The following is a 20,255-nucleotide window of genomic DNA, read 5'->3' as shown; positions in this document are numbered from 1 at the left end:
GAGGCCGCCGGGCAGCGACTCCTCACGCTCGGGGTTGGGGTTCTCTGGTTTGCCTCCCGTTGCCGCCGGGCGCGTGGTCTCCCGGGAGGCGGCCGCGTGCGCACAGCCATGCATTAGGCAGGGCTCCCCTATGCGCGCGGGGAGCGCCGCCCGCCGCCTCGGGCCGCCGCCGCCTGCCGCCGCCCGCCGAGCCCGAGCCCGAGCCCGAGCCCGAGCCCGAGCCGCCGCCCGTCGTAGGCCGGGGCGTCGAGGAGCCGGCGGCGCGGCCATGTGGGGCTAGCCCGCGCCGCGCCTGGCCTGCGGTAGGACCCGCAACATGGAGGCGGCCGTCGGCACTCCCGACGGCGTGGACCGGGGCGGCGCGGGGCCCCGCGAGGACGCGACGCCCATGGACGCCTATCTGCGGAAACTGGGCTTGTATCGGAAACTGGTCGCCAAGGACGGGTCGTGCCTGTTCCGGGCCGTGGCGGAGCAGGTAAGGGGCGGGGGGGGGGGGGGCGGGCTGCGGGCTGCGGTGCGGGCCGCCCACGTCTGGGGCAGCGCGTGGCCCGGCTGTCGTCACCGCGGCCCATTGTAACGCAGGAGCGGGACGCTGCCCTGGGTCTGGGAGCTGCAAATCGAAACTTGAAAACCCGTAAATTAACTGGGTGTCGTCCCCTCCGGGTGAAGAGGTAATGAGGACAACCTGTGAGGCCTGTTGAGCGCGTGTACGGTTGGTGATTGCCCGGCACTTGGCGAAATATTCTTCCACTCTGTTCCGCATTCACCTTCTCTCGGTTTTATAAGCGCAGCGTTCACGCCAGTAAACCAGATGTTTACTAGAGGAGGTGGTGCACCAGGCGTTACTCGCAGAGCCTTGTTTTTTTTCAGCTACTGGACTTTGGAATGTGGGGGAGGCTAGCCCGTCCATGTCCACTTGAATCGAGCGGAGAAATATGCAGTTTGGGAAAGGCAGTTTCTTAAAAAAATATAGAATATTTTGAAAGAATTGTCTTTGAGTAGATGCTACTCTTTGTTACGCTCTGCAAGGTTTACTAAAAGTACTTTACTTCTTAAGAGTCTGTTTTGGTGTTGGGGATTCTCTAGGCTTTTGACCGAATTTTTACTTGCTAATGGTCAACACGACTTTCTAACAGGAAGATTTTTTTTTCTTTCATTAGAGATTCTTTTTTTTTTTCCGTGTTATATAACACTGTGTAGTTGGTATGCAATACCAAAACCCATCCTATATTGAAAAATAGCTGCTGAAATAGTTGGATAAAAGTTTCACGTTACTGCCCTGGTGTATATTTCATACCTTTCACGGTTTGCTTTCCTTCAGCTTAAGATCTGTTCCTCTCTTCTCTTCCCCTCCCGTGGAGTTGTTACGATTCTGTTTTTCTCCCCTATTTTGAATGCTAACTACTTTTTCAAAATTTGTTTGTGAGTAAATGTTTTACTTAACATCTTCAGACTCCTCCGTTTTTGTTTTTGTTTTGGTTTTTCTCAAGAGCAGCCATTTATTTTCCAGAGGCCCTTGTTTTCACGTCGGTATCAAAATCTTTTTTTCAAATAAAATTGACTTAACTACTTAAGCTTTGCATTATATCGCAGGCATTGTCATACAGTTCTTTGTAAAACTCCTCAAATCCAGCTGTTTTTCAGTTCATTAGATTGCCCTCATTTTTAGAGATTTAGGATGCTCCAGTGCTGTGGGGTATGTTCACACACTCCCACCCCACCCTTTACTATTAGTGGATAAACAGTCTGTCCATTTGTGAATTTTTCGGATCTCCATCTGTCCTGCTGCTTCTGCCTCAGCCTCCCTGGACTCCTCAGCACCTCCGGAAGCAGAAGGAAGGAGTGGAAGTGAATTCAGGCCTTATTTTACACACAGTGTTAGCTCTAGCAAGAATTTGGTAAGGAAGGAGGTGGAAACGAATGGAAATAAGGGAAGTATGGTGCTCATTTGGTATTGGATTATCCAGATCCTGATTCCTACTGAAGTAGAAAAGTGTGTCTGATATCAGTATCCTGTGCCATAACTGGCAAACTGGATTATACAGAAACCTCTTATTGAAGGAGGATTTCTGTTTTTAAGTAGAAAGGGGCAAAAACTAGTATCATTAAGGACTCTTTCCTCACGTCAGATAACACATTTTATTGTCTCTAGGATTTAAATCAGGCATAAGAAAACATCCCCTTCTAATTATGTGACTATGATTTTTAGTATATTAAGCTTAGAAAGCTTAATACCATGAGTTTTGAGGGAAACTTGTTTCTTCAGTAGACGTGGACTAAGGGTGTAGCCTTCATGGGGTGGGGAGGGAAGTAACACCAACCTCAGGCTTAAAGGGTGTGCTCTGTAAAAATATGTACAGAGGATTTACTTTTTTGGCGACAGCTTTTCCAGTAATACCTAAATAATTTTTTTGTTTTTAAGAAGGAGCCAGAATCTAAATGGCAGTCTTTGGGAGATAAGGTGGGGTAGAGACTTAAATTAGGGGTAGTCTTTTCCTCCAACTTACCTGATTAAATAGGCCCTTCCCTTTTTACACTTCTGGACTTGGGCCTGCAGAAGGCCTGACCTGAATCAGCTCTGTGACCATGGAGCTAAAAATAGGACGCTTTTAGAGGATTTGCTAAAGCAGTGTGTCACTTGGTCTTTCCCGGTGTTTATCACTATCTTGTCCCAAGTTAAGATCTGAAAGTCTACCATTTTCTAGGTTATTTTCACATCTATAATAATTTGCAGAGATATTTGTCTTACCGTTTGCCTTCTTAGTGTCCTTGAACTTGCACAAAGTTACACTTTTTAACAGTTGTCATTTAACTGTCCCTTGCAGTGCTTGGCTTTGTAAAGCTTCAGCACCCTTCAATTTATGGAAGTTGCTGAGAATTTTGCTTCTGAGAGACAGGCTCAGATTTTGTTTGCTAATAAGATCTTTTAAAAGAGGAGAAAAAAAAAGATACGATTGTCATTGTTTTTGATGGAAAATAAGCTTTATTCAGTTATGGCTGCCACCTGTTGCTAGGTAAATGGCTTAAAGACTATCTTCAGTTTGTCTGCCAATGGCAGGAAAGACCTATCAGACGATACTGATTTACTCAAAGTAATAATACCTTGATTCATAGTAGTGTCTAAAATTGCTCCTGTGGAAGAAATGTTGCTAAATGTCATTTGTTGAATTGGCAAAAATACTGTGGTGGTTATTTTTATATATGGGCATTTCTTCCAGGGCTGAAAGCTTAGGATATATAAGTACACTTTTAAATATTTTCCAAGATAGCAATGTAGGTACACACTCGATTAAGCTGTAAACCAGAACACTGAAAACAAACTCATTGCTACTCTTAGTTAGTACATCTTTAGGGTATCTTAATGTAATGACATAATTTGCTGACCAGACAGTTGTGCCTCTGGTTCTGTGAGTATAAAGATTTTATTTATGTTAGAGAAAGTTGGGGAAGGAGGGGGAAGGGCGGGGAGAGTACAAGCCTGGGAAGGGGCAGAGGGGAGGGAAAGGGCGGAAAATCTCAAGCAGGCTCTAGTGTGGACCTCTGTTTTATGACCCTGAGATCAAAGATCATGACCTGTGCTGAAACCAAGAGTTGGATGCTTAACTGAGAGCCACCCAGGCATCTCTCTAGTACTCTTAAGTATAAATGAACCTTGGCTGTTACCCATAGAGACCTGTAAAATGTGCAGCAGGAGCCTCCCTTTTCCTGAATTCTCTGCTCACCTTCCACATGAGGAGGAATCACTTATTTGGACCTGTAACTTTTTTTTTTTTTTATAAGATTTTATTTATTCATCAGAGACAGAGAGGTAGAGACTTAGCAGAGGGAGAAGCAGGCTCCCTGTGAAGAGCCCAATATGGGACTCGATCCCAGGACCCTGGGATCATGCCCTGAGCCAAAGGCAGATGCTCAACTCCTGAGCCACAGGCGTCCCAGGACCTGTAATTCTCTTTTTTTAAAATTTATTGTATTTTATTTTATTTTTATTTTTTTAAATTTTATTTATTTATTCATGAGAGACACAGGCAGAAAGAGAAGCTGACTCCATGCAAGGAGTCTGACATGGGACTCGATCCCGGGTCTCCAGGATCACACCCTGGGCTGAAGGCGGTGCTAAACTGTTGAACCACCTGGGCTGCCCAGACTTGTAGCTCTTTATATTGACATAATTTCTCAAGAGCCTTATTAGGAGTTTGACGTGGTTATTTTAAATGTTTCAGGGTTTGTTCTCCCCACCCCTGATCCTTTAGGGATACCAAGAGCACCTTCATTTGAGATACTCACTAATAGAAAATAATTTCAATCTTTTAAGCATGATAAAATGTTGGAGGCTAGCCAAAAAGGGTTCTGAAGCATTTGATAATACTAGGTTGTTTCAAACCAAAGCTTCAGCATTTTATTAAGAGACAAAATGCTAAGAAGTTATCCTTATGTTGAAGTAGTTTAACAAGAATACAAAGGCTACAAAAGGAGAGAATTGGATCATCTTTGTAGTGTGGCTTATTTCAGTTGGTGCTTTAAGCTTTTAGGCCAGGGCTCTTGGCTGGCTGTTGGTAGAGTACATGGCTGTTGGTCTCAGGGTTGTGAGTTCAAGCCCCCTCTTGGGCATGGAGCCTACTTAAAAATAAAAGATTTTTGGGCCTAAGAGCAAATTTCAAGGCTATTGGGCTGACAGCACATAGCAACATGTTTGCATCGTATGTGCTGCTCACTTGGCTGTTTTGAGTTGCGTAAGCCTGACACCTAAGGATTTGAGAATGAGTACTTTAATTTTTCTGAAACCCCTAGTGGACTTAAATTTCTACAATAGGCAAGTAATTCCAAATTATTGGGAAAAAAATCTAATTCTTCCAGGCTTGCCTTTTTTTTTTTTTTTTTAAAGATTTTATTTATTCATGAGAGACACAGAGAGATGCAGCGACATAGGCAGAGGGAGAAGCAGGCCCCATGCAGGGAGCCAGATGATTATTCTTACAGACTTAATGTCCTAAAGAGGATTCCTGTTGAAGTTGCCTACTCTCTTTTCCAACAAGCATAGGATGAAGCTAAGCACTATGTAGCAGGGATTCTGTTAGTCTGCTTTGTGAAGAGGAAAGCTATAAGAGGGTTGGTCAGGAGAGGAAAAGCACGTTAAGTTTACAAAGATTTCCTCACAGGAGTGACCTAAAGGAGAAATGGTAATAAGCTTTTCATAAAATGACTTAAGGAGTAACCCTGATTGTGTGTTATGTCCTCTGGGTAGAGGAAGAGGTGAGAATGAATAAAGATTTAGAAATTACTGAACAGTGGGAGATCCCTGGGTGGCTCAGCGGATTAGCACCTGCCTGCGGCCCAGGGTGTGATCTGGAGTCCTGGGATCGAGTCCCATATCAGGCTCCTTGCATGGAGCCTGCTTCTTCATTTGCCTCTCTCTCTCTCTCTCTCTCTGTATCTCTCATGAATAAATAAATAAAATCTTTAAAAAAAAAAAAAAAAGAAATTACTGAACAGCAAATGGGGAGAGACCCATATCTGTTATGAGGTTATGTAGGGTGTGAAAGTGCTAGCTTGTAACTTAAATCCTCTCTTAACAAAATGTGTAATAGCTGTGTTGCTTTTCCTTTTCAGGTGTTGCACTCTCAGTCTCGCCATGTGGAAGTCAGAATGGCTTGTATTCACTATCTTCGAGAGAACAGAGAGAAATTTGAAGCGGTAATTTATAATTTTAAACATGGAATGGTGTCTTGAGTTTACATTTCAACCTTTGGAAGTGGTCTAGTAGGAGTTTCACAGGCTAGATCTTAATCAGGTTATGAAAAAAAGAACTTAAAAATAACTGCCTTATTGAATTTAAATCCAGTTATATTCAATTGTATTTTTAGGCTGTATTGTGATTTTCATTTCTTTAGACATTGAGAAAGCTCTGATAGTTAAGAGACTGAGCTGTGGAAGATGGAAGGATGACTTGGAGAGGAGAGAATCTTGCATGTTAAGAGTGAGCTTTGTCATGGTCAGGGGATTGGGGGGTCATGGTTAATAGTTTTCTGTGAGTGGTAGATAACCCCCTATGGATTTAAAAAATTTCAGACTTGGAGTATAAGAAATATACTGAGCATAGTTAATACTGAGCCTTTATCAGAAGGCATTTATAGGTTTTTAATTTTCAGGGTTCGTCAATGTGAATCACATCAGAACACTGTAATTATGTAAATAATGATTGATAGTACTAGAATGTTGTTTAACAACTTACTGTAATTTCTTAGTAGTATGTAGTAGGCTGTGAAATAATATGCCACAGTGGCCTGTTTTCGTTTTACATTGAAAACCTTAATAGGATTTACCAGTTACTGGTTTTATGACCTACAATTACATCATCTGACTTTCAGGGATATTTTTCCCCTTTGACTGCCAAAAAAACATTGACACCTTGCAAATAACTCAATTCTAAAACTTAACAGGTAAATAGTTCTTAACTTGGATTTTGGGTTGGTGTTCCTATATTCAAACTAGATGTTACTACTGGTGACATTCTGGGTGTATTTGGGTACCACGTTATAAGAAAGATAGTAATAAATATTCTAGGAAGGAGGGTTGCCCACAAATCAGGAGATTTGAGAACTTGTTCTACAAAACGGAACCTGGTAATGTCTTATCTGGAGGATAGATAAGAATATTGGGGTGTAATATTAAAGGGGGAGGGGTAGAGAGAGGTGGAGTGCTCTTTAAGTATTTTAGAGAAATTACAAGTGAATTAATCATTATTATTGGTCCCAGAGAGTAGAACACTGTTGACAGTAATGGAAATTGCTTTCATTGGTTGAGCACTTCCTATGTGCCAGGCATTATTTAAGTTCTTTGCATATATTTATTTAGTCCTCAACAGCCTTTGATCAGAGGTTGAAAGTTCCAAGGGAAGTAGTTTCACTTTCCTTTTGTAATTTATAATAAGTACCCTCAAACAATTCTTATTGGCCAAAATTGGAAAACGCTGTCATGGGAAGGAGGGTGGGGTGTGTGGTTTGTTTGATGACAGTGTTTAGTCAGAGTCTAGATGGATACTTTCTGATTAGAAAGGAGAATCTCATATTGGTTGCAGGTCTCATATTGTGTCAGAATGCTGCTTAGATCTCTTCCAACTTTAAGTGGTTCCGTGGGTTTATTTTTTTCCCCAAGAGTATAAATAATCACCTAATACAGAATTGTGATTGGTGGGATATGTAAAATATATGGCTATAAAATACTGATTGACAGGATATTTAAAATATATGGCTGTTTTATTATAAACATGTGTTGAAACTTAGGATACTTTCTGGGAATTTGACAGCGCACAATCTATAAAAGGATTAATCTCAATCTCAAAAGAAATCCTTGGATGTTAAAAAGATTTTTATAGACTGGAGGGAGTACTTTCATGTCTTTAAGTGTATCACTTTGCTGAATTAACTGGGACTGTAAATAAAATTGAATTTGGTGTTATAGACGAATGTCTTTTAGAGATTTCACAGTTAAATTAGTGTGATGGCTAACAAAAAACAGCTTGAGTAAACTTTTTATGTTAAACAATGAAGCAGGCTGTGTTAGAAAAATCTTTTTGGTTCTTCAAAATATCTTGCATTATTCTCATCTGTGTTTTTAGTGTGACTGAACTATGAGACAATATTCATGTCTGTATTAGTAAAGTAATATTCCTTAGCTAGTATATTGTCTTTAATTCTGTTCTCCATGTTGGCCATTACTAAATCAATTTGTGTATTTCTCTGTTCATAATGTGACCGACAGTAACCTTGAATTGCCTTCTCCCTCAGTCTGCAATTCCTTCCTGGGCTCAGGGCCCTCTATAAACAGGTGTCTACTTGAGTTCTTCTCTCACTCTGTTCTCCCCACCAAGTTGTCCAGTTGTTGCTGGCTGGTTGGTTTCTGTCTTCTCAGTATGGTGCTCACTGCCTCTTTACTCTACATTGTACCTGCGTACCTCCACGTCCTGTCCAGGAAATCTTTTCCGATAATGTTTCCTTTTTAAAATTCTTTTCTATGTTTATAATCTTTACTTAGTGATTTTTATATATTTTAATAATTAGATTGTATACACATAAATATATATATTACTATTACTGTTGTATCCAACGTTCACATGAGAACTCAGTAATTCACAATGAAAAGGTTTTTTGTTTTGATGTATTTCTGATAGCTTTTTTTTTTTTTTTTGCAGTTTATAGAAGGGTCATTTGAAGAGTATTTAAAACGTTTGGAAAATCCACAGGTATGCAGTGGTTCTGTAATATATTTCTATTTTTTATATTTTGAAGTATGTATTTAAAGTTCATTAGAAGGTATACAGTGTATGGAAGTACTGTTTTTCATAAATATTTCTTAGTTGCATATTTTGGGTAGCATTTAACTGGAAAACGGTTGGAGCTGTGTACTGGATGTTGCCTCAGTAAGGACAGAGTCATGCTATCTTTTTTTTATTTTTTTATTTTTTATTTTTTTATTTTTTTGTTTTTTTTGTGCTATCTTTATCATAATGTTATCTGAATGTAGCATTAAAAACCTACAATAACAGTGGTGATAATATTTAGGATACTGTATTGGTATGGGTATTGGGCTTAATGGACAGGGTATAGGATTTGCTTGCTTCTTTAGGCCACTGAGAAAACACGTTCTTTTATGGAGGTTCCATTTCCCATCAGCAGCTTGAGAAGGAGGAAGAAACCACTGAGAGGAAAAAGATGGCACTTCCCCCAGTCCTGCTGTGCCATACTTTTCTCAGTCATGATGAAATTAAAATAATTTGTCTATTTTTTTTCTGCTTACAAAACTAATATTCTCCCTATAAAGATCCAAATATCATGAAATGTCACATGGAATGCTGGAAGAAACTAAGGAGTCAGGGAGGGAGGGAAAGGAATAATAACATAGGAACCGGGTGTTTGATTAACAACTGGTGTCTCCTTTTGATTCTCTGAAACTAATGTGAGTCCTTGTTGAGTGCCAAGAATTGACAGACACTCTGGGGATGCAGAGGTAACTGGGTTTTGGGTGCTGTTTTCAGGACTTTTCCCTGTGGTAGGGAAAAATAACTAATAGAAGTGAAAAGCGTGGTCATAAGAAGTCTAAATAGGTTTTATAGGCATTCATAGTTTTATTTTTACCTAGGTAGGCAAGAGGTAGTGGGTTGGTATTTGAAGTCTGACTAGATTCTGAATGAGAATCTATCTTCTAGGAAGGGAAAATTGTGAGCAAGGCAGATTCAGAAAGCAGTTCAATTTGCATGGAGTATGCGAAGGTAAGAGTAAGAAATTCAGAGGGCAGGCTGTGGGATGGATCATGGAAGAGCCTTCACTGCTAGTTTGGAGCTTATGCTTTAGGCTAGCATTTCTCACAAGTGTCAGCTATAAACTGTCTGCATCAGAATTTCCCGAAGTGATTGTAAAAATGCAGATTCCCTAATCAGGTCTATTCCAGACCTGAACCAAAGTCTATGTCTGCGGCCTGAGTATCTGGTATGGAGAAATCTTTCAAATGTTTTGATGCAGGAAGTGAGTATATCACTGCTGAGAACCAAGAATAGTGCCTAGCATCCTTGTTGGCTCTCTGGTTGAATAGAAGAATATTGTGCAGAGGTGGTTTGGAAGTGGATGAGACCAGAGGTGGGAAGACCAATTGCATGGTTTAAAAAAAAAAAAAAAAAAGAGTTTAATACATGGAAAAATGTGCACAGTACATGCAGTGTAAAAAAGGAAGTATTATGTTACTCCAGTTTTGGAGACAGATACCCTCTGAAGGCTTTTTCACTAAGTCCATACCTTATTCCATTTTTATTTCTGTCATTTCAATAAGTTTTGCCCACATCTTATGGTCACAAATACCATTTTCCTGAGGTTTTAATTTTTTTTCTCTTACCTTAAAGCCTCTTTGAAGACAAGGATTGGATATTTTATTGCTTTTGAGCTTTTCATAGTTACCTTTTAATTTGGAGTGCTGAACTGATTTGTGTGTATGGTTTGACTGTTAAATCCACATGCATTTTATGGAACATACAGGAAGAGCAACACTAGAGTGTTATCTCTATGTAGTAATGTTCTTGGTGATTTTTACTCTAAAGGAAATGACAAAGTCTGTTTATTAACTGCCCCTCCACCTTTTTTTTTTTTTTTTTTAAAGTAAGCTCTACCCCCCACGTGGGGCTTGGACTCATGACTCCGGATCAAGAGTCACAAGCCCTACTGACTGAGCCACTCAGCTGCCCCCTGTGCATTAACTTTTTAATCAAGAAAAATCTCACAATTTTTTTTTAAGATTTTATTTATTCGTGAGAGACGCACAGAGGGAGAAAGCAGGCTCTCTGTGGGGAGCCTGATACAGGACTTGATCCTGGGATCTGGGATCACAACCCGAGCCAAAGGCAGACACTCAGCCACTTAGCCACCCGCCCCCGCCCCATGTTTTTTATAGTAATCTTTGTGTAAGCAGTTCAGACTGTCAAGCTGTGAAGTTCTGAGAAAGGGTGGACATGATGAGAATGGAGAGAAAGGGGATAGAGGGGAGGAAATGAGGTAGTGTGAACTGAGACTGATTTGGGAGTCCGTAGGAGAAGGAGGAGGGAAGTTGCTATGGTTTTGAGCACCTGGGACAGGTCTCCTTCCCAGGATGCTGGCTGACCAGTTTTTTTATTTTCACGACCTCCCCCTTCCCAGACTGATCAGATTTCTCCTCCAGATGTTTTAGGACCTTCTGAACAGTTGGGTTTGTGCTTTTTAAAGATTTTGTTTATACGTATGTATGTACACATGCCACATGGATGGGGGCAGAGGGAGGGGGTGAAACAGATTTCCTGCTGAGTGTGAGCCCAGTGATGGACTCCCATTACAAGACCCTGGGATCATGACCTGAGCCAAGGTCTGACATTTAACTGAGCCACCCAGGAGCTCCCTGTGCTTCTTTATTAGCAGCATATATTTATGTCTTTATTTTTCTTTTTTCCTGATGTATGAAATGAAAGAGAAATATAGTTGATAGATTCTTATGTTTTGCTCAGTTTGCAGAGAAAACATCTTTATTCTTTACTTAAAATGCCAGTGGAACATTTTGAAAAATGCCTCAAACTTTTTGTAAGAATATATTTTTGTCACTTTATGGAGGTAAAAATGACATAGTGAAATTCACCAATTTTAAGTGTATAATTTGATGAGATTTGACAAAGGTATACGGTTGTATAACTACCACTACAAACACAATGGGACATTTCCATCACTTCACAAAGTTCCCTGTGCCCTTTTGCACTTAATCCCTTTTTCCCACCTTCTGGTTGTTGGCAATCATTGATATGCTTTGTTAAGTTTTGCCTTTTCTAGACTATATATAAATGGAATGATATAGTTTATAGTCTTAGGTATCTGGCTTCTTTCAGTTAGCCTAATGAAAACACATGGAGACTCATCCATGTTATTGTTGGGTGTATCAGTCGTTGGGCTCCTTTTTATTGATGAATGGTTGTTCATTATACGGATGTACCGGAATTTGCTCGTCCATTTATCATTTTATGAATATTTGAGTTCTTTCCAGTTTTAGACTGTTTCATGATTAAAACTGCCAAGAATATTTGCCTATAAGTGTTCATGTGGACATATGTTTTCTTTTCTCTCGGATTAACACTTAGGAGTGGAATTGGTCTGTCATATGGTGAATTTATGCTTAACTTCATGAGAAACTGCCAAACTCTTTCCAAGTGGCCCTGCCATTTTACTTTCTCATTGGCAATGTACAAAAATTTCAACTGTTCTATGTCTTTGTTAACATTCAGTCTTGTCAGCCTATGAAATTGTAGCTGTTCTGGTGGTTGTGTAGTGGTATGTCATGATGGTTTTAACTTACATTTATTTCTCTAATGTTGAACATTTTTTCATGTGCTCATTTGCCATCCATGTATCTTTGTTGGTGAAGTGTCTGTTCAAAGATTTTGCCCATCTTTTGTTATGCTGGTTTTATTGTAAGAATTTGTAAGAATTCTTTTTACTGGATATAAATTCTGTATTGGATATGTAGTTTTCAAATATTTTCTTCTAACTTTATCTTTTCATTTTCTTAATGGCATCCTTAGAAAGGTTTGTTTTTAGTAACTATTGAACATTTAAATTCGATGTTTTTGATCTAGTTCATTAGTTAAAACAGATTTCTATTTTATTTACTTATTTATAGGTTTTATTTATTTATTTATTTATTTATTTATTTATTTATTTATTCATTCATTCATTCATTCATGAGAGACAGAGAGAGGCAGAAACACAGGCAGAGGGAGAAGCAGGGTCCATGCAGGAAGCCTGATGTGGGACATGATCCCGGGATCACCCCAGAACCGAAGGCAGATGCTCAACTGCTGAGCCACCCAGGTGTCCAGTTTAAAACAGATTTTATAGAAATGCTCATTGTCACCTACCATAAGGAAGTATGTTAAACATTGTAAGAAGTGATGAGTAAATAAAATTACAGCTTTAAGTTGGAAGACAATGGTAGAACATAGGTACTTTTTGTAATTTAAAATTGACCGCGGTTAGAGAAGATACTATGATAGCCATTGTTTATTTAACTAGACTACAACAAATTTATTCTGGAGATTAATAAGCACTTATAAAATAGTTCATTATTTGAGAGATGATATTATGTTGACAGTAATAGAATAATTTTCCTTTTTTAAAAGTGATTTAACACCTTTTGTATGGAGTTAGATGTAGCTTATGTTTGTGATATAAGCAAACTGGTTTGAGTGAAGATTTTCTCTACAGCAGAATGTCACTTGTAGCAGTTTATGAGAAGCCATGATTGTTTGGCAGAGACCTATTTAAAGAAATCTATTTTAATATATCGTACCCATTTCATTTTGAAAATCAGAGTCAACTTTTAAGAACTATTAGAATGAAAAATCTCTAGGGGAAAGATTATCCTTGCCCGAGATAAAAATATCTTTTCCTTACCTCAAATTTCTTTTCTTTAAAGGAAAAAGTAGCAGCATTCACTTACCATAGCTTATTATTTTTAGTGTGTCTTGATATTAAGTCTTTAGTAATTTCACAAGTAGTATAGGAATGCATTCTTATAGTAAAAGATTTAATACAGAATAAAGAGTGAAAATACTTCGTTTTCCCTCATCTTGGATTTCCTGTCTCCACTGTCAGATTAGGATGTATCCTTCTAGTCCTCGTACACCTGCACATACATGTATTAAAGTACCTTTTTGTTTCTTTTACCCAAATGGGTTTTTTTTTTTAATGATTTAATTAATTCATTTTAGAGAGTGAGTGTGTGCACGAATGAGCAAGGGGAGAAGTGGAGGGAGAGAGAGAATCTCAAGCAGACTTTGCTGAGCATGGAGCCTGACTGAGGCTCGATCAAGTGCCCCATGACTGACTTCTTATACTTAATAGTCTGACTGATCTTTCCAAGTCAGTTTATATAGGTATACCTCATTCTTAAATGATTGCATGGTGTGTCATACGTGGTGTGGATGAACCATAAATTATTTGATTATTCCTTTCCTATTAGTAAAATATGTAGGCTTTCTTTAAAAAAAATTTTTTTTAAACTATTACAAATAGCTACAGTGAACATCTTTGTTTATGTACACTTTTGTGGACATATGAAATACTTTAGGATAGATACACAGAATTTGAATTGCTGGGTCAAAGGGTATATGTAGATACTTAAAATTTTGATATATACTGGCTGTTTCCTTCTAAAAGGCTTAAAGATGTAAAGTGACTCCTCTAGGGCTGTAGTGACTATAGAATTTCTATCTCATGTCAGAAAGATTGCTAGCACACTGTTTTCTTTGTACTTTTAATTACCCTAAAAATAACAGACCTACTCCTTTTTTATCTTTTCTGATTCCTGAGTTCTCCTTCTATTCAACATCTAATTTTTTGGGCATATAACATGTTCCAAGCTCTGTCCTGGGTGCTAGGAGGTTAGAGGACAAAGCCCTTGCCTTCAGCAGGTTCTCCACTTGGAGATGCCACTCCATGGTCTTAACACAACAATAGGAACTATCATGTCACCTTGTGTTACTGAGTATTTTCATAACATAGGCTTAGGCTATTTTTTTTAAGTAGCTTTTTAGTTATATAAGGTCCATTTTATATACGTGTTTTCATAATCAATACTAATAATATTATTGGGCTTTTTCTAGCTCATTAGGTATATTGTACAAAAGTATATATTAAGGTATTGTAGAAGTATGAGATACTTAAGTGACAACTTTTTTCTTCAATTACAGGAATGGGTTGGACAAGTGGAAATAAGTGCCCTTTCTCTTATGTACAGGTAAGCACTGTAGTAACATAAGTAAAAGAGTGAGTGGGAAATTAGCATATTCCATTATATTAAAATTATTAAAATAGCAAAACAGTTTTATGCCTTGATTGTGAAATATCTTTTCTAATTAAAAAAAAAATTAAGTGCACCAATTAGATTTTGACATTAAATATGCCAGCATTTAGAAATTGTAATTCTCAAAATATTTTTGGAAAGGAGTACAGACATTTTTCCAGGCTTATAAATATGATTATCACTTATTAACTTGATAGAGGAATGATTTCCTACTTTGTCAGGGCTGGTAGCATCAGATAGCCACTAGAAACAGGAAAAACACCATATTACTATTAAACTACGTTTGGGAGAAGAGCAGGTGAATGCTTTATTTTTTCGTTTTGAAATGTCTGTATAAAATTTTGTCTTCACAATTTCTGTTATTTTAGAGTCTCTTTTTAGAATTATATCTGAAGTTAATGTATTTGAAGTTTTACTTTTTTATTTTTTATTTTTTTAATTTTATTTTTATTTTTTTATTTTTATTTTTTTGAAGTTTTACTTTTTTAAAAAGGTACTTTCATATTGGTGTTTTTACAACTTACTGTATTTACTATCTTGTTGACTGCTCTATACTGCCTGGAACATGGCTTCGCACATATTAGGCTCTTCGTGAATGAATGAACAAATGTTTAAATCAAGAAATATGTTTCCTGAGAAGTAATTGCTAAATTTTATTTTCAGGAAAGATTTTATTATTTATCGGGAACCAAATGTTTCTCCTTCACAAGTAACTGAAAATAATTTTCCTGAGAAGGTAAGAATTTTTCTAAGTGTTTCTAAAGAATTTAAGTAAAAGAAACACTTACCACCTTGACCTTCTAAGCTATAATTTTAAGGTGACCTTTTGAAATACTTTTGTAGGAACATTATGATAATTTTATTTAAAGTTCCTGTTAATCATTATTGAGTCATATTTTGTATTTGTTTTTTTCCCCACAAATCACTGTGTTGAATGCTATCAGAACATTTCACGAGAGGGAAAAATCTTGAGATACTAGTGTACATTATTAACTAGACTGTTTTGCATCACTATAAACGTCAAGTAGTAAAATAACTTGTGAAAGCAAGTTCTGCCATTGTTTCCAAAAATACTTGGGTAATAGTAATATATTTTTCCTTACAAAGATAACTTACTGGTTGAGGTGTTATTATCTAGTCATAAACTGCAATCAACTGAAAAATTATTTGAGGACTAGAAAGGGAAAAAAAAACCCTCAATTGATTCATTGTTAAGAGAACTTTGTATTAATTAGCTGTTTTGGAATCATCCAGGCCAAGTTGAAGTGTTTTGTCATCATGCTATGGTAAGGGGGAGGGGAATTGAGTGAAGTAACTACCTTTTATAAAAAGGATTTGAGAGTTTCTAGGGTGCTTGGCTCTTTATTAGGCCTTTCCCATATAGGTTTTGGAATATGACATAATCCAAACAAAATCAGTGTTTATTTCTCCTTGCATAAGTAATTGACTATTTATTTAAATTTTTAAAAAATATTTTATTTATTCATGAGAGACACATAGGCAGACACACAGAGGAGAAGCAGGCTCCATGCAGGGAGCCTGATGTGGGACCTGATCCCCGGACCCCAAGATCACGCCCTGGGCCGAAGGCAGGCGCCAAACCACTGAGCCACCCAGAGATCTCCAGTAATTGACTATTTAGAAAGTACTTTAAAACTATAAAGCAGCGGGCAGCCCGGGTGGCTCAGCGGTTTAGCGCCACAGTCAGCCTGGGGCGTGATCCTGGAGACCTGGGATTGAGTCCCCTGTCGGCCTGCATGGAGCCTGCTTCTCCCCCGCCCCTGTCTCTCATGAATAAATAAAATCTTTAAAAACAAAACAAAACTGTAAAGCAGCAGAAAAAAATTGACTTTTGATTGTGCCTCTCAGAGGTAAGCATCTTAATAAGGTTTTGGAGTATTTAGTATTTTCTTACATCTTTTAACTGTCTTGTTTTTTAAGTAGTTGAAATTGTGTTGTGTATATTTTTTGTGATCCCATAAGCATTTCCCCAGGTCATTAAGAACTTTTTGATTTAATAGCTGTGTAACATTTTAACATTGGATATACCATAGTTGACCACATCAAAGCCTAGGTTGCTCTAAAATAATCTTTTTCTTTTCTTTTCTTTTCTTTTCTTTTCTTTTCTTTTCTTTTCTTTTCTTTTCTTTTCTTTTATTTTTTTTCTTTTCTTTTCTTTTGTAAAGATTTTATTTATTCATGAGAGCCACAGAGAGAGAGGCAGAGGCAGAAGCAGGCTCCTTGCTGGGAGCCCAATGGGAGACTTGATCCCAGAATTCTAAGATCAAACGACAGGCAGAGGCTCTCAACCGCTGAGCCACCCAGGTGGCCCAGTAATCTTTTCTTTTAAGTAAGCTCCATGCCCAGCATGCAGCCCAACTCGGGGCTTGAACTCTGGATCCTGAGATCTAGAGCTGGGCTGAAATCAAGAATCAGACGCTTGACTGACTGAGTCACCGAGGCCCTCCTAAAATAATCATTTTCTATTTGGAAATTACTAGCAATTCAGAAAAATTTGAGATAAAAGTTTCTATGTAAGTTTCATAAATGAAGGACTGAAAGGTGTCTTTAATTTTTTCCTTTCAGGTATTACTGTGTTTTTCAAATGGAAATCATTATGATATTGTCTATCCCATAAAGTATAAAGAGAACTCTGCAATGTGTCAGTGTGAGTATCACCCTTGTGTTTGTATAGGGAGTTCTATTTCTAAGCTATACAGTCTTAAATGCAAACAAGTCTGTTTTGTTGTATACAAAGATATACTAAGAATCTTAGATTAGGAAAAATACTAATACTGTAATAAAAACATGTTTGACTAGGGAAAAATGGAGCTAGTAGCTTGAGTTTGACTTGTAATTACAGAGTTCTTTCCTGCAGTAATTCATTTCAGTAATAGAGACACACAGAGAGAAGCAGAGACATAGGCAGAGGGAGAAGCATGCTTCATGCAGGAAGCCTGATGGGGGACTCGATCCTGGGACTCCGGGATCATGCCCCGAGTCAAAGGCAGATGCTCAACTGCTGAGCCACCCAGGTGTCCCCATATGTGTTTTTAAAGCTGTTGGTCTAGGGCTTGAAAATCTGAATAAGCAAATCAAGCATGTATTTGATTGATTTGCCTCTAGAACAGGGTTTCTTAATCTTGGCACTACTGACATTTTGGGCCGGATAATTCTTTAGAGCTGTTCTGTGCATTGTGGGATGTTTAGTAGTATCCCTGGCATGTACCATGTAGAGAGCTCTCTTTTCCATTGCAACAAACAAAACAAAATCTCTTCACATTTTGCCAGGAATTTCCTGGAAGGATAAAAATCCCCTCTTCTTCCCAAGTTGAGAATTACTGCTCTAGTAGTTCCTTTCTACATTCTTACCCTTTATCATCTGTCTGACAAAGTGCACATCACTCATACAGAGCATCAGTGCTAGGAATGTAACAAATTTTTCCTCCTTTGTTCAGCTAGTGGTGATCAGTAAAGATATGTGTAATGTGTAATGCAATTTTAGAAATTGATGGATCTGTTTTAAGTTGTGAAAGTCTAGCTGTCTGTATCCTGGACTATGTCCTCCTCTCCCAACTGGTTAAAATCTAGACATTTCAGCTTTCGAAAGGCTAGCTCATAGCCTACCTTACCTGTACTTCTCAGTGCCTGTGGGTTGGATGATACCAGGAATGGAAGAAAGGTGATCTGTGAGAAGGTGGTCTCCTTGGGGACTCATTTAGAGGGTGGGCACCTATTGTTGATGAATTTTTAGTTTCATAAAGATCACTGCAGTATAACCAAGTGAGAATCCCAGATACTATGTGTAATGTCTTTGTGACTGTTTGGTAATCTATATTTTCTAGAGGTTTTGTTATGTATTTAAAGCAAAAAAAGTTGATTATGCTTCTTTCCTTTCATGGCTGCTCAGAATGCATTTTTTGATAGTTGTCTTTTGAGTCCCTCATGAAAAGTTATCCTCTTCTAGGAATTTTAATGTTTCTGTCCATGTCTCTTAAGGTTGAGCAGGTTGTGTGACCTCTAATTCTCAAGTTTCCTAATTTGTACTGTTAGAATAATAATACTTTGCTGTGCCAGGGATTAAATATGAATATATGTAAAGGCTTTGCACAGTGCATGGAATGCAGTAATTGCTCAGTATGCATGTTTAGGTTTTACTGTCATACTTGTTTCATGGTTGTGATACCTTTTTGTGTTTTAAAATGGCAGTATTTTATGTAATGATTTCAAGTTAATTACAGAGATAGAAATTCTAGTTGTTCTCTAGGTAACTTTTTGGTTAAATTGTGTTATTGATCATAAAATGTTATAGGTCCCCTAGTTAGGATTTTGGAAACCTGTGCAATAGATATTGTCAATTTTGTGTTAAAACATAAAATTAATGTTGCATAATATTTCTCTTATTAATTGCAGCTCTCCTTTATGAATTGTTGTATGAGAAGGTATTTAAAACTGATGTTAGTAAAATCTTGATGGGACTAGACCCCTCTGAAGTAGCTGATGAAAACAACAGTGAAATATCAGATTCAGAGGATGACAGTTGCAAGTAAGAATGAATTTAAGTCCTAAAATACAGTGCCCTGTAAAGAAACAGTTCAATAAGGAATGTGAGGCATGCAGTTGCCTCACATATTGAGGTATCATGTATTCCTAAGATATAGCAGTTTGCAGTATAGGTTTCTTTTTTCTTGCCACTGATTTAATCTAATTTTTATTACAGGACTGTGTTTGAAAGTTGATGTTTTTGGTTGATAGGCTCTATTTCTACACAATCTAGATGTATATGTGTATAATAGATTAAGCCTTGCCTGTATGTATTGTAAAATTTTTAAGGTTAACATGTCATTTGTTTGCATATCCAGTGATGAAAAAAATGACCATTTTATTTCTGTGACCGTTATTGTTTCCTTACTTTAGATAATGCCTTTCTCTTTCTTTATAGAAAATAATCCCAAGTTAGGGCACAAGTATGTGAACAGTTCTGGATAATGCCTCTGTTTCAGATTGTGAACAAACACCTTTTAACATAGAGTCTCTGAGGCTTTTATTTTCCACACAGGATGTGTAGGGTAATGGTTAAGAGCTTGGGGCTATAGACAGCCAAATCTGGTTTCAATCCTGGCTTCCTTGCAAGTAACTAGACTTGGGGCAAGTTATTGAAGTTCACTAGGAAGCCCCAATTCTATATAAAATTGAGATATGTTAGTATTTCCTTGAAGGAGGGAATTTGTAAGAATTAAAGGAAATAGTGTGTAATGTGTGTAGTCTAGTTTCTAGATACTGTGTCCAACATTTTTTAGTTTTTATTAACAATATTAAAACATTTACTCTCTATTAGAACCTACCCTGTTCCATTCCTAGTGAAGATAAAAGTATTTTATTCCTAGTGTGTGGGAGTATGAAAGTATCCTCCTTGGTATTACGTACTGTAAATGGAATCAAGCTTTAGGGTATCTAATTCTTTATTAAATACTTGAAATCTATCTCCTTTTGTCTGAAATACCAGGCATTTGTTGAGTTACATTTTTCTGATCCTTATTATTATTTTTTAAAGATTCTATTTATTCTTGAGAGCCACAGAGAGAGAGAGAAGAGAGAGGCAGAGGGAGAAGCAGGCTCCATGCAGGGAGGCTGATGTGGGACTCGGATCTTGGGACTCCAGGATCATGCCCTGAGGCTGAAGGCAGGCACTTTAACTGCTGAGCCACTCAGGCATCCCATTCTGATCCTTTTTTTTTTTTTTTTTTTAAAGATTTTTTAAAATTTATTCATGAGAGACACAGAGACAGAGAGAGAGAGAGAGAGAGAGAGGCACAGACACAGGCAGAGGGAGAAGCAGGCTCCATGCAGGGAGCCTGACATGGGGGACTCGATCCCGGGTCTCCAGGATCACA

General features: G+C 38.0%; 1 protein-coding gene across 9 annotated transcripts in view; it reads left to right on the top strand.

Moving 5' to 3' along the window:
- The first annotated feature begins 204 nt into the window (after positions 1-204).
- The window catches only part of OTUD4 (OTU deubiquitinase 4), a 45,239-nt gene continuing 25,188 nt past the window's right edge, over positions 205-20,255 (top strand). Inside the window, exons 1-8 of one of the 9 annotated variants that reach the window (XM_025438707.3) lie at positions 205-475; positions 5,608-5,691; positions 8,189-8,239; positions 9,203-9,265; positions 14,249-14,295; positions 15,025-15,097; positions 16,948-17,029; positions 18,775-18,907. In XM_025438707.3, coding sequence (XP_025294492.1) covers positions 317-475; positions 5,608-5,691; positions 8,189-8,239; positions 9,203-9,265; positions 14,249-14,295; positions 15,025-15,097; positions 16,948-17,029; positions 18,775-18,907 — 692 coding nt within the window. In that variant the 5' untranslated portion in view covers positions 205-316. Of the gene's footprint in view, positions 476-534; positions 713-5,607; positions 5,692-8,188; positions 8,240-9,202; positions 9,266-14,248; positions 14,296-15,024; positions 15,098-16,947; positions 17,030-18,774; positions 18,908-20,255 lie in introns of those variants that run through there. The other 8 variants (XM_025438710.3, XM_025438712.3, XM_025438713.3 and 5 more) reach the window with 8 other exon arrangements.

Source organism: Canis lupus, chromosome 15, assembly GCF_003254725.2.
Source record: "Canis lupus dingo isolate Sandy chromosome 15, ASM325472v2, whole genome shotgun sequence".
Taxonomy (NCBI): Eukaryota; Metazoa; Chordata; class Mammalia; order Carnivora; family Canidae; genus Canis; species Canis lupus.
The sequence above is the reverse complement of the archived record's forward strand: the minus strand, read 5'-3'. Positions and strand labels throughout refer to the sequence as shown.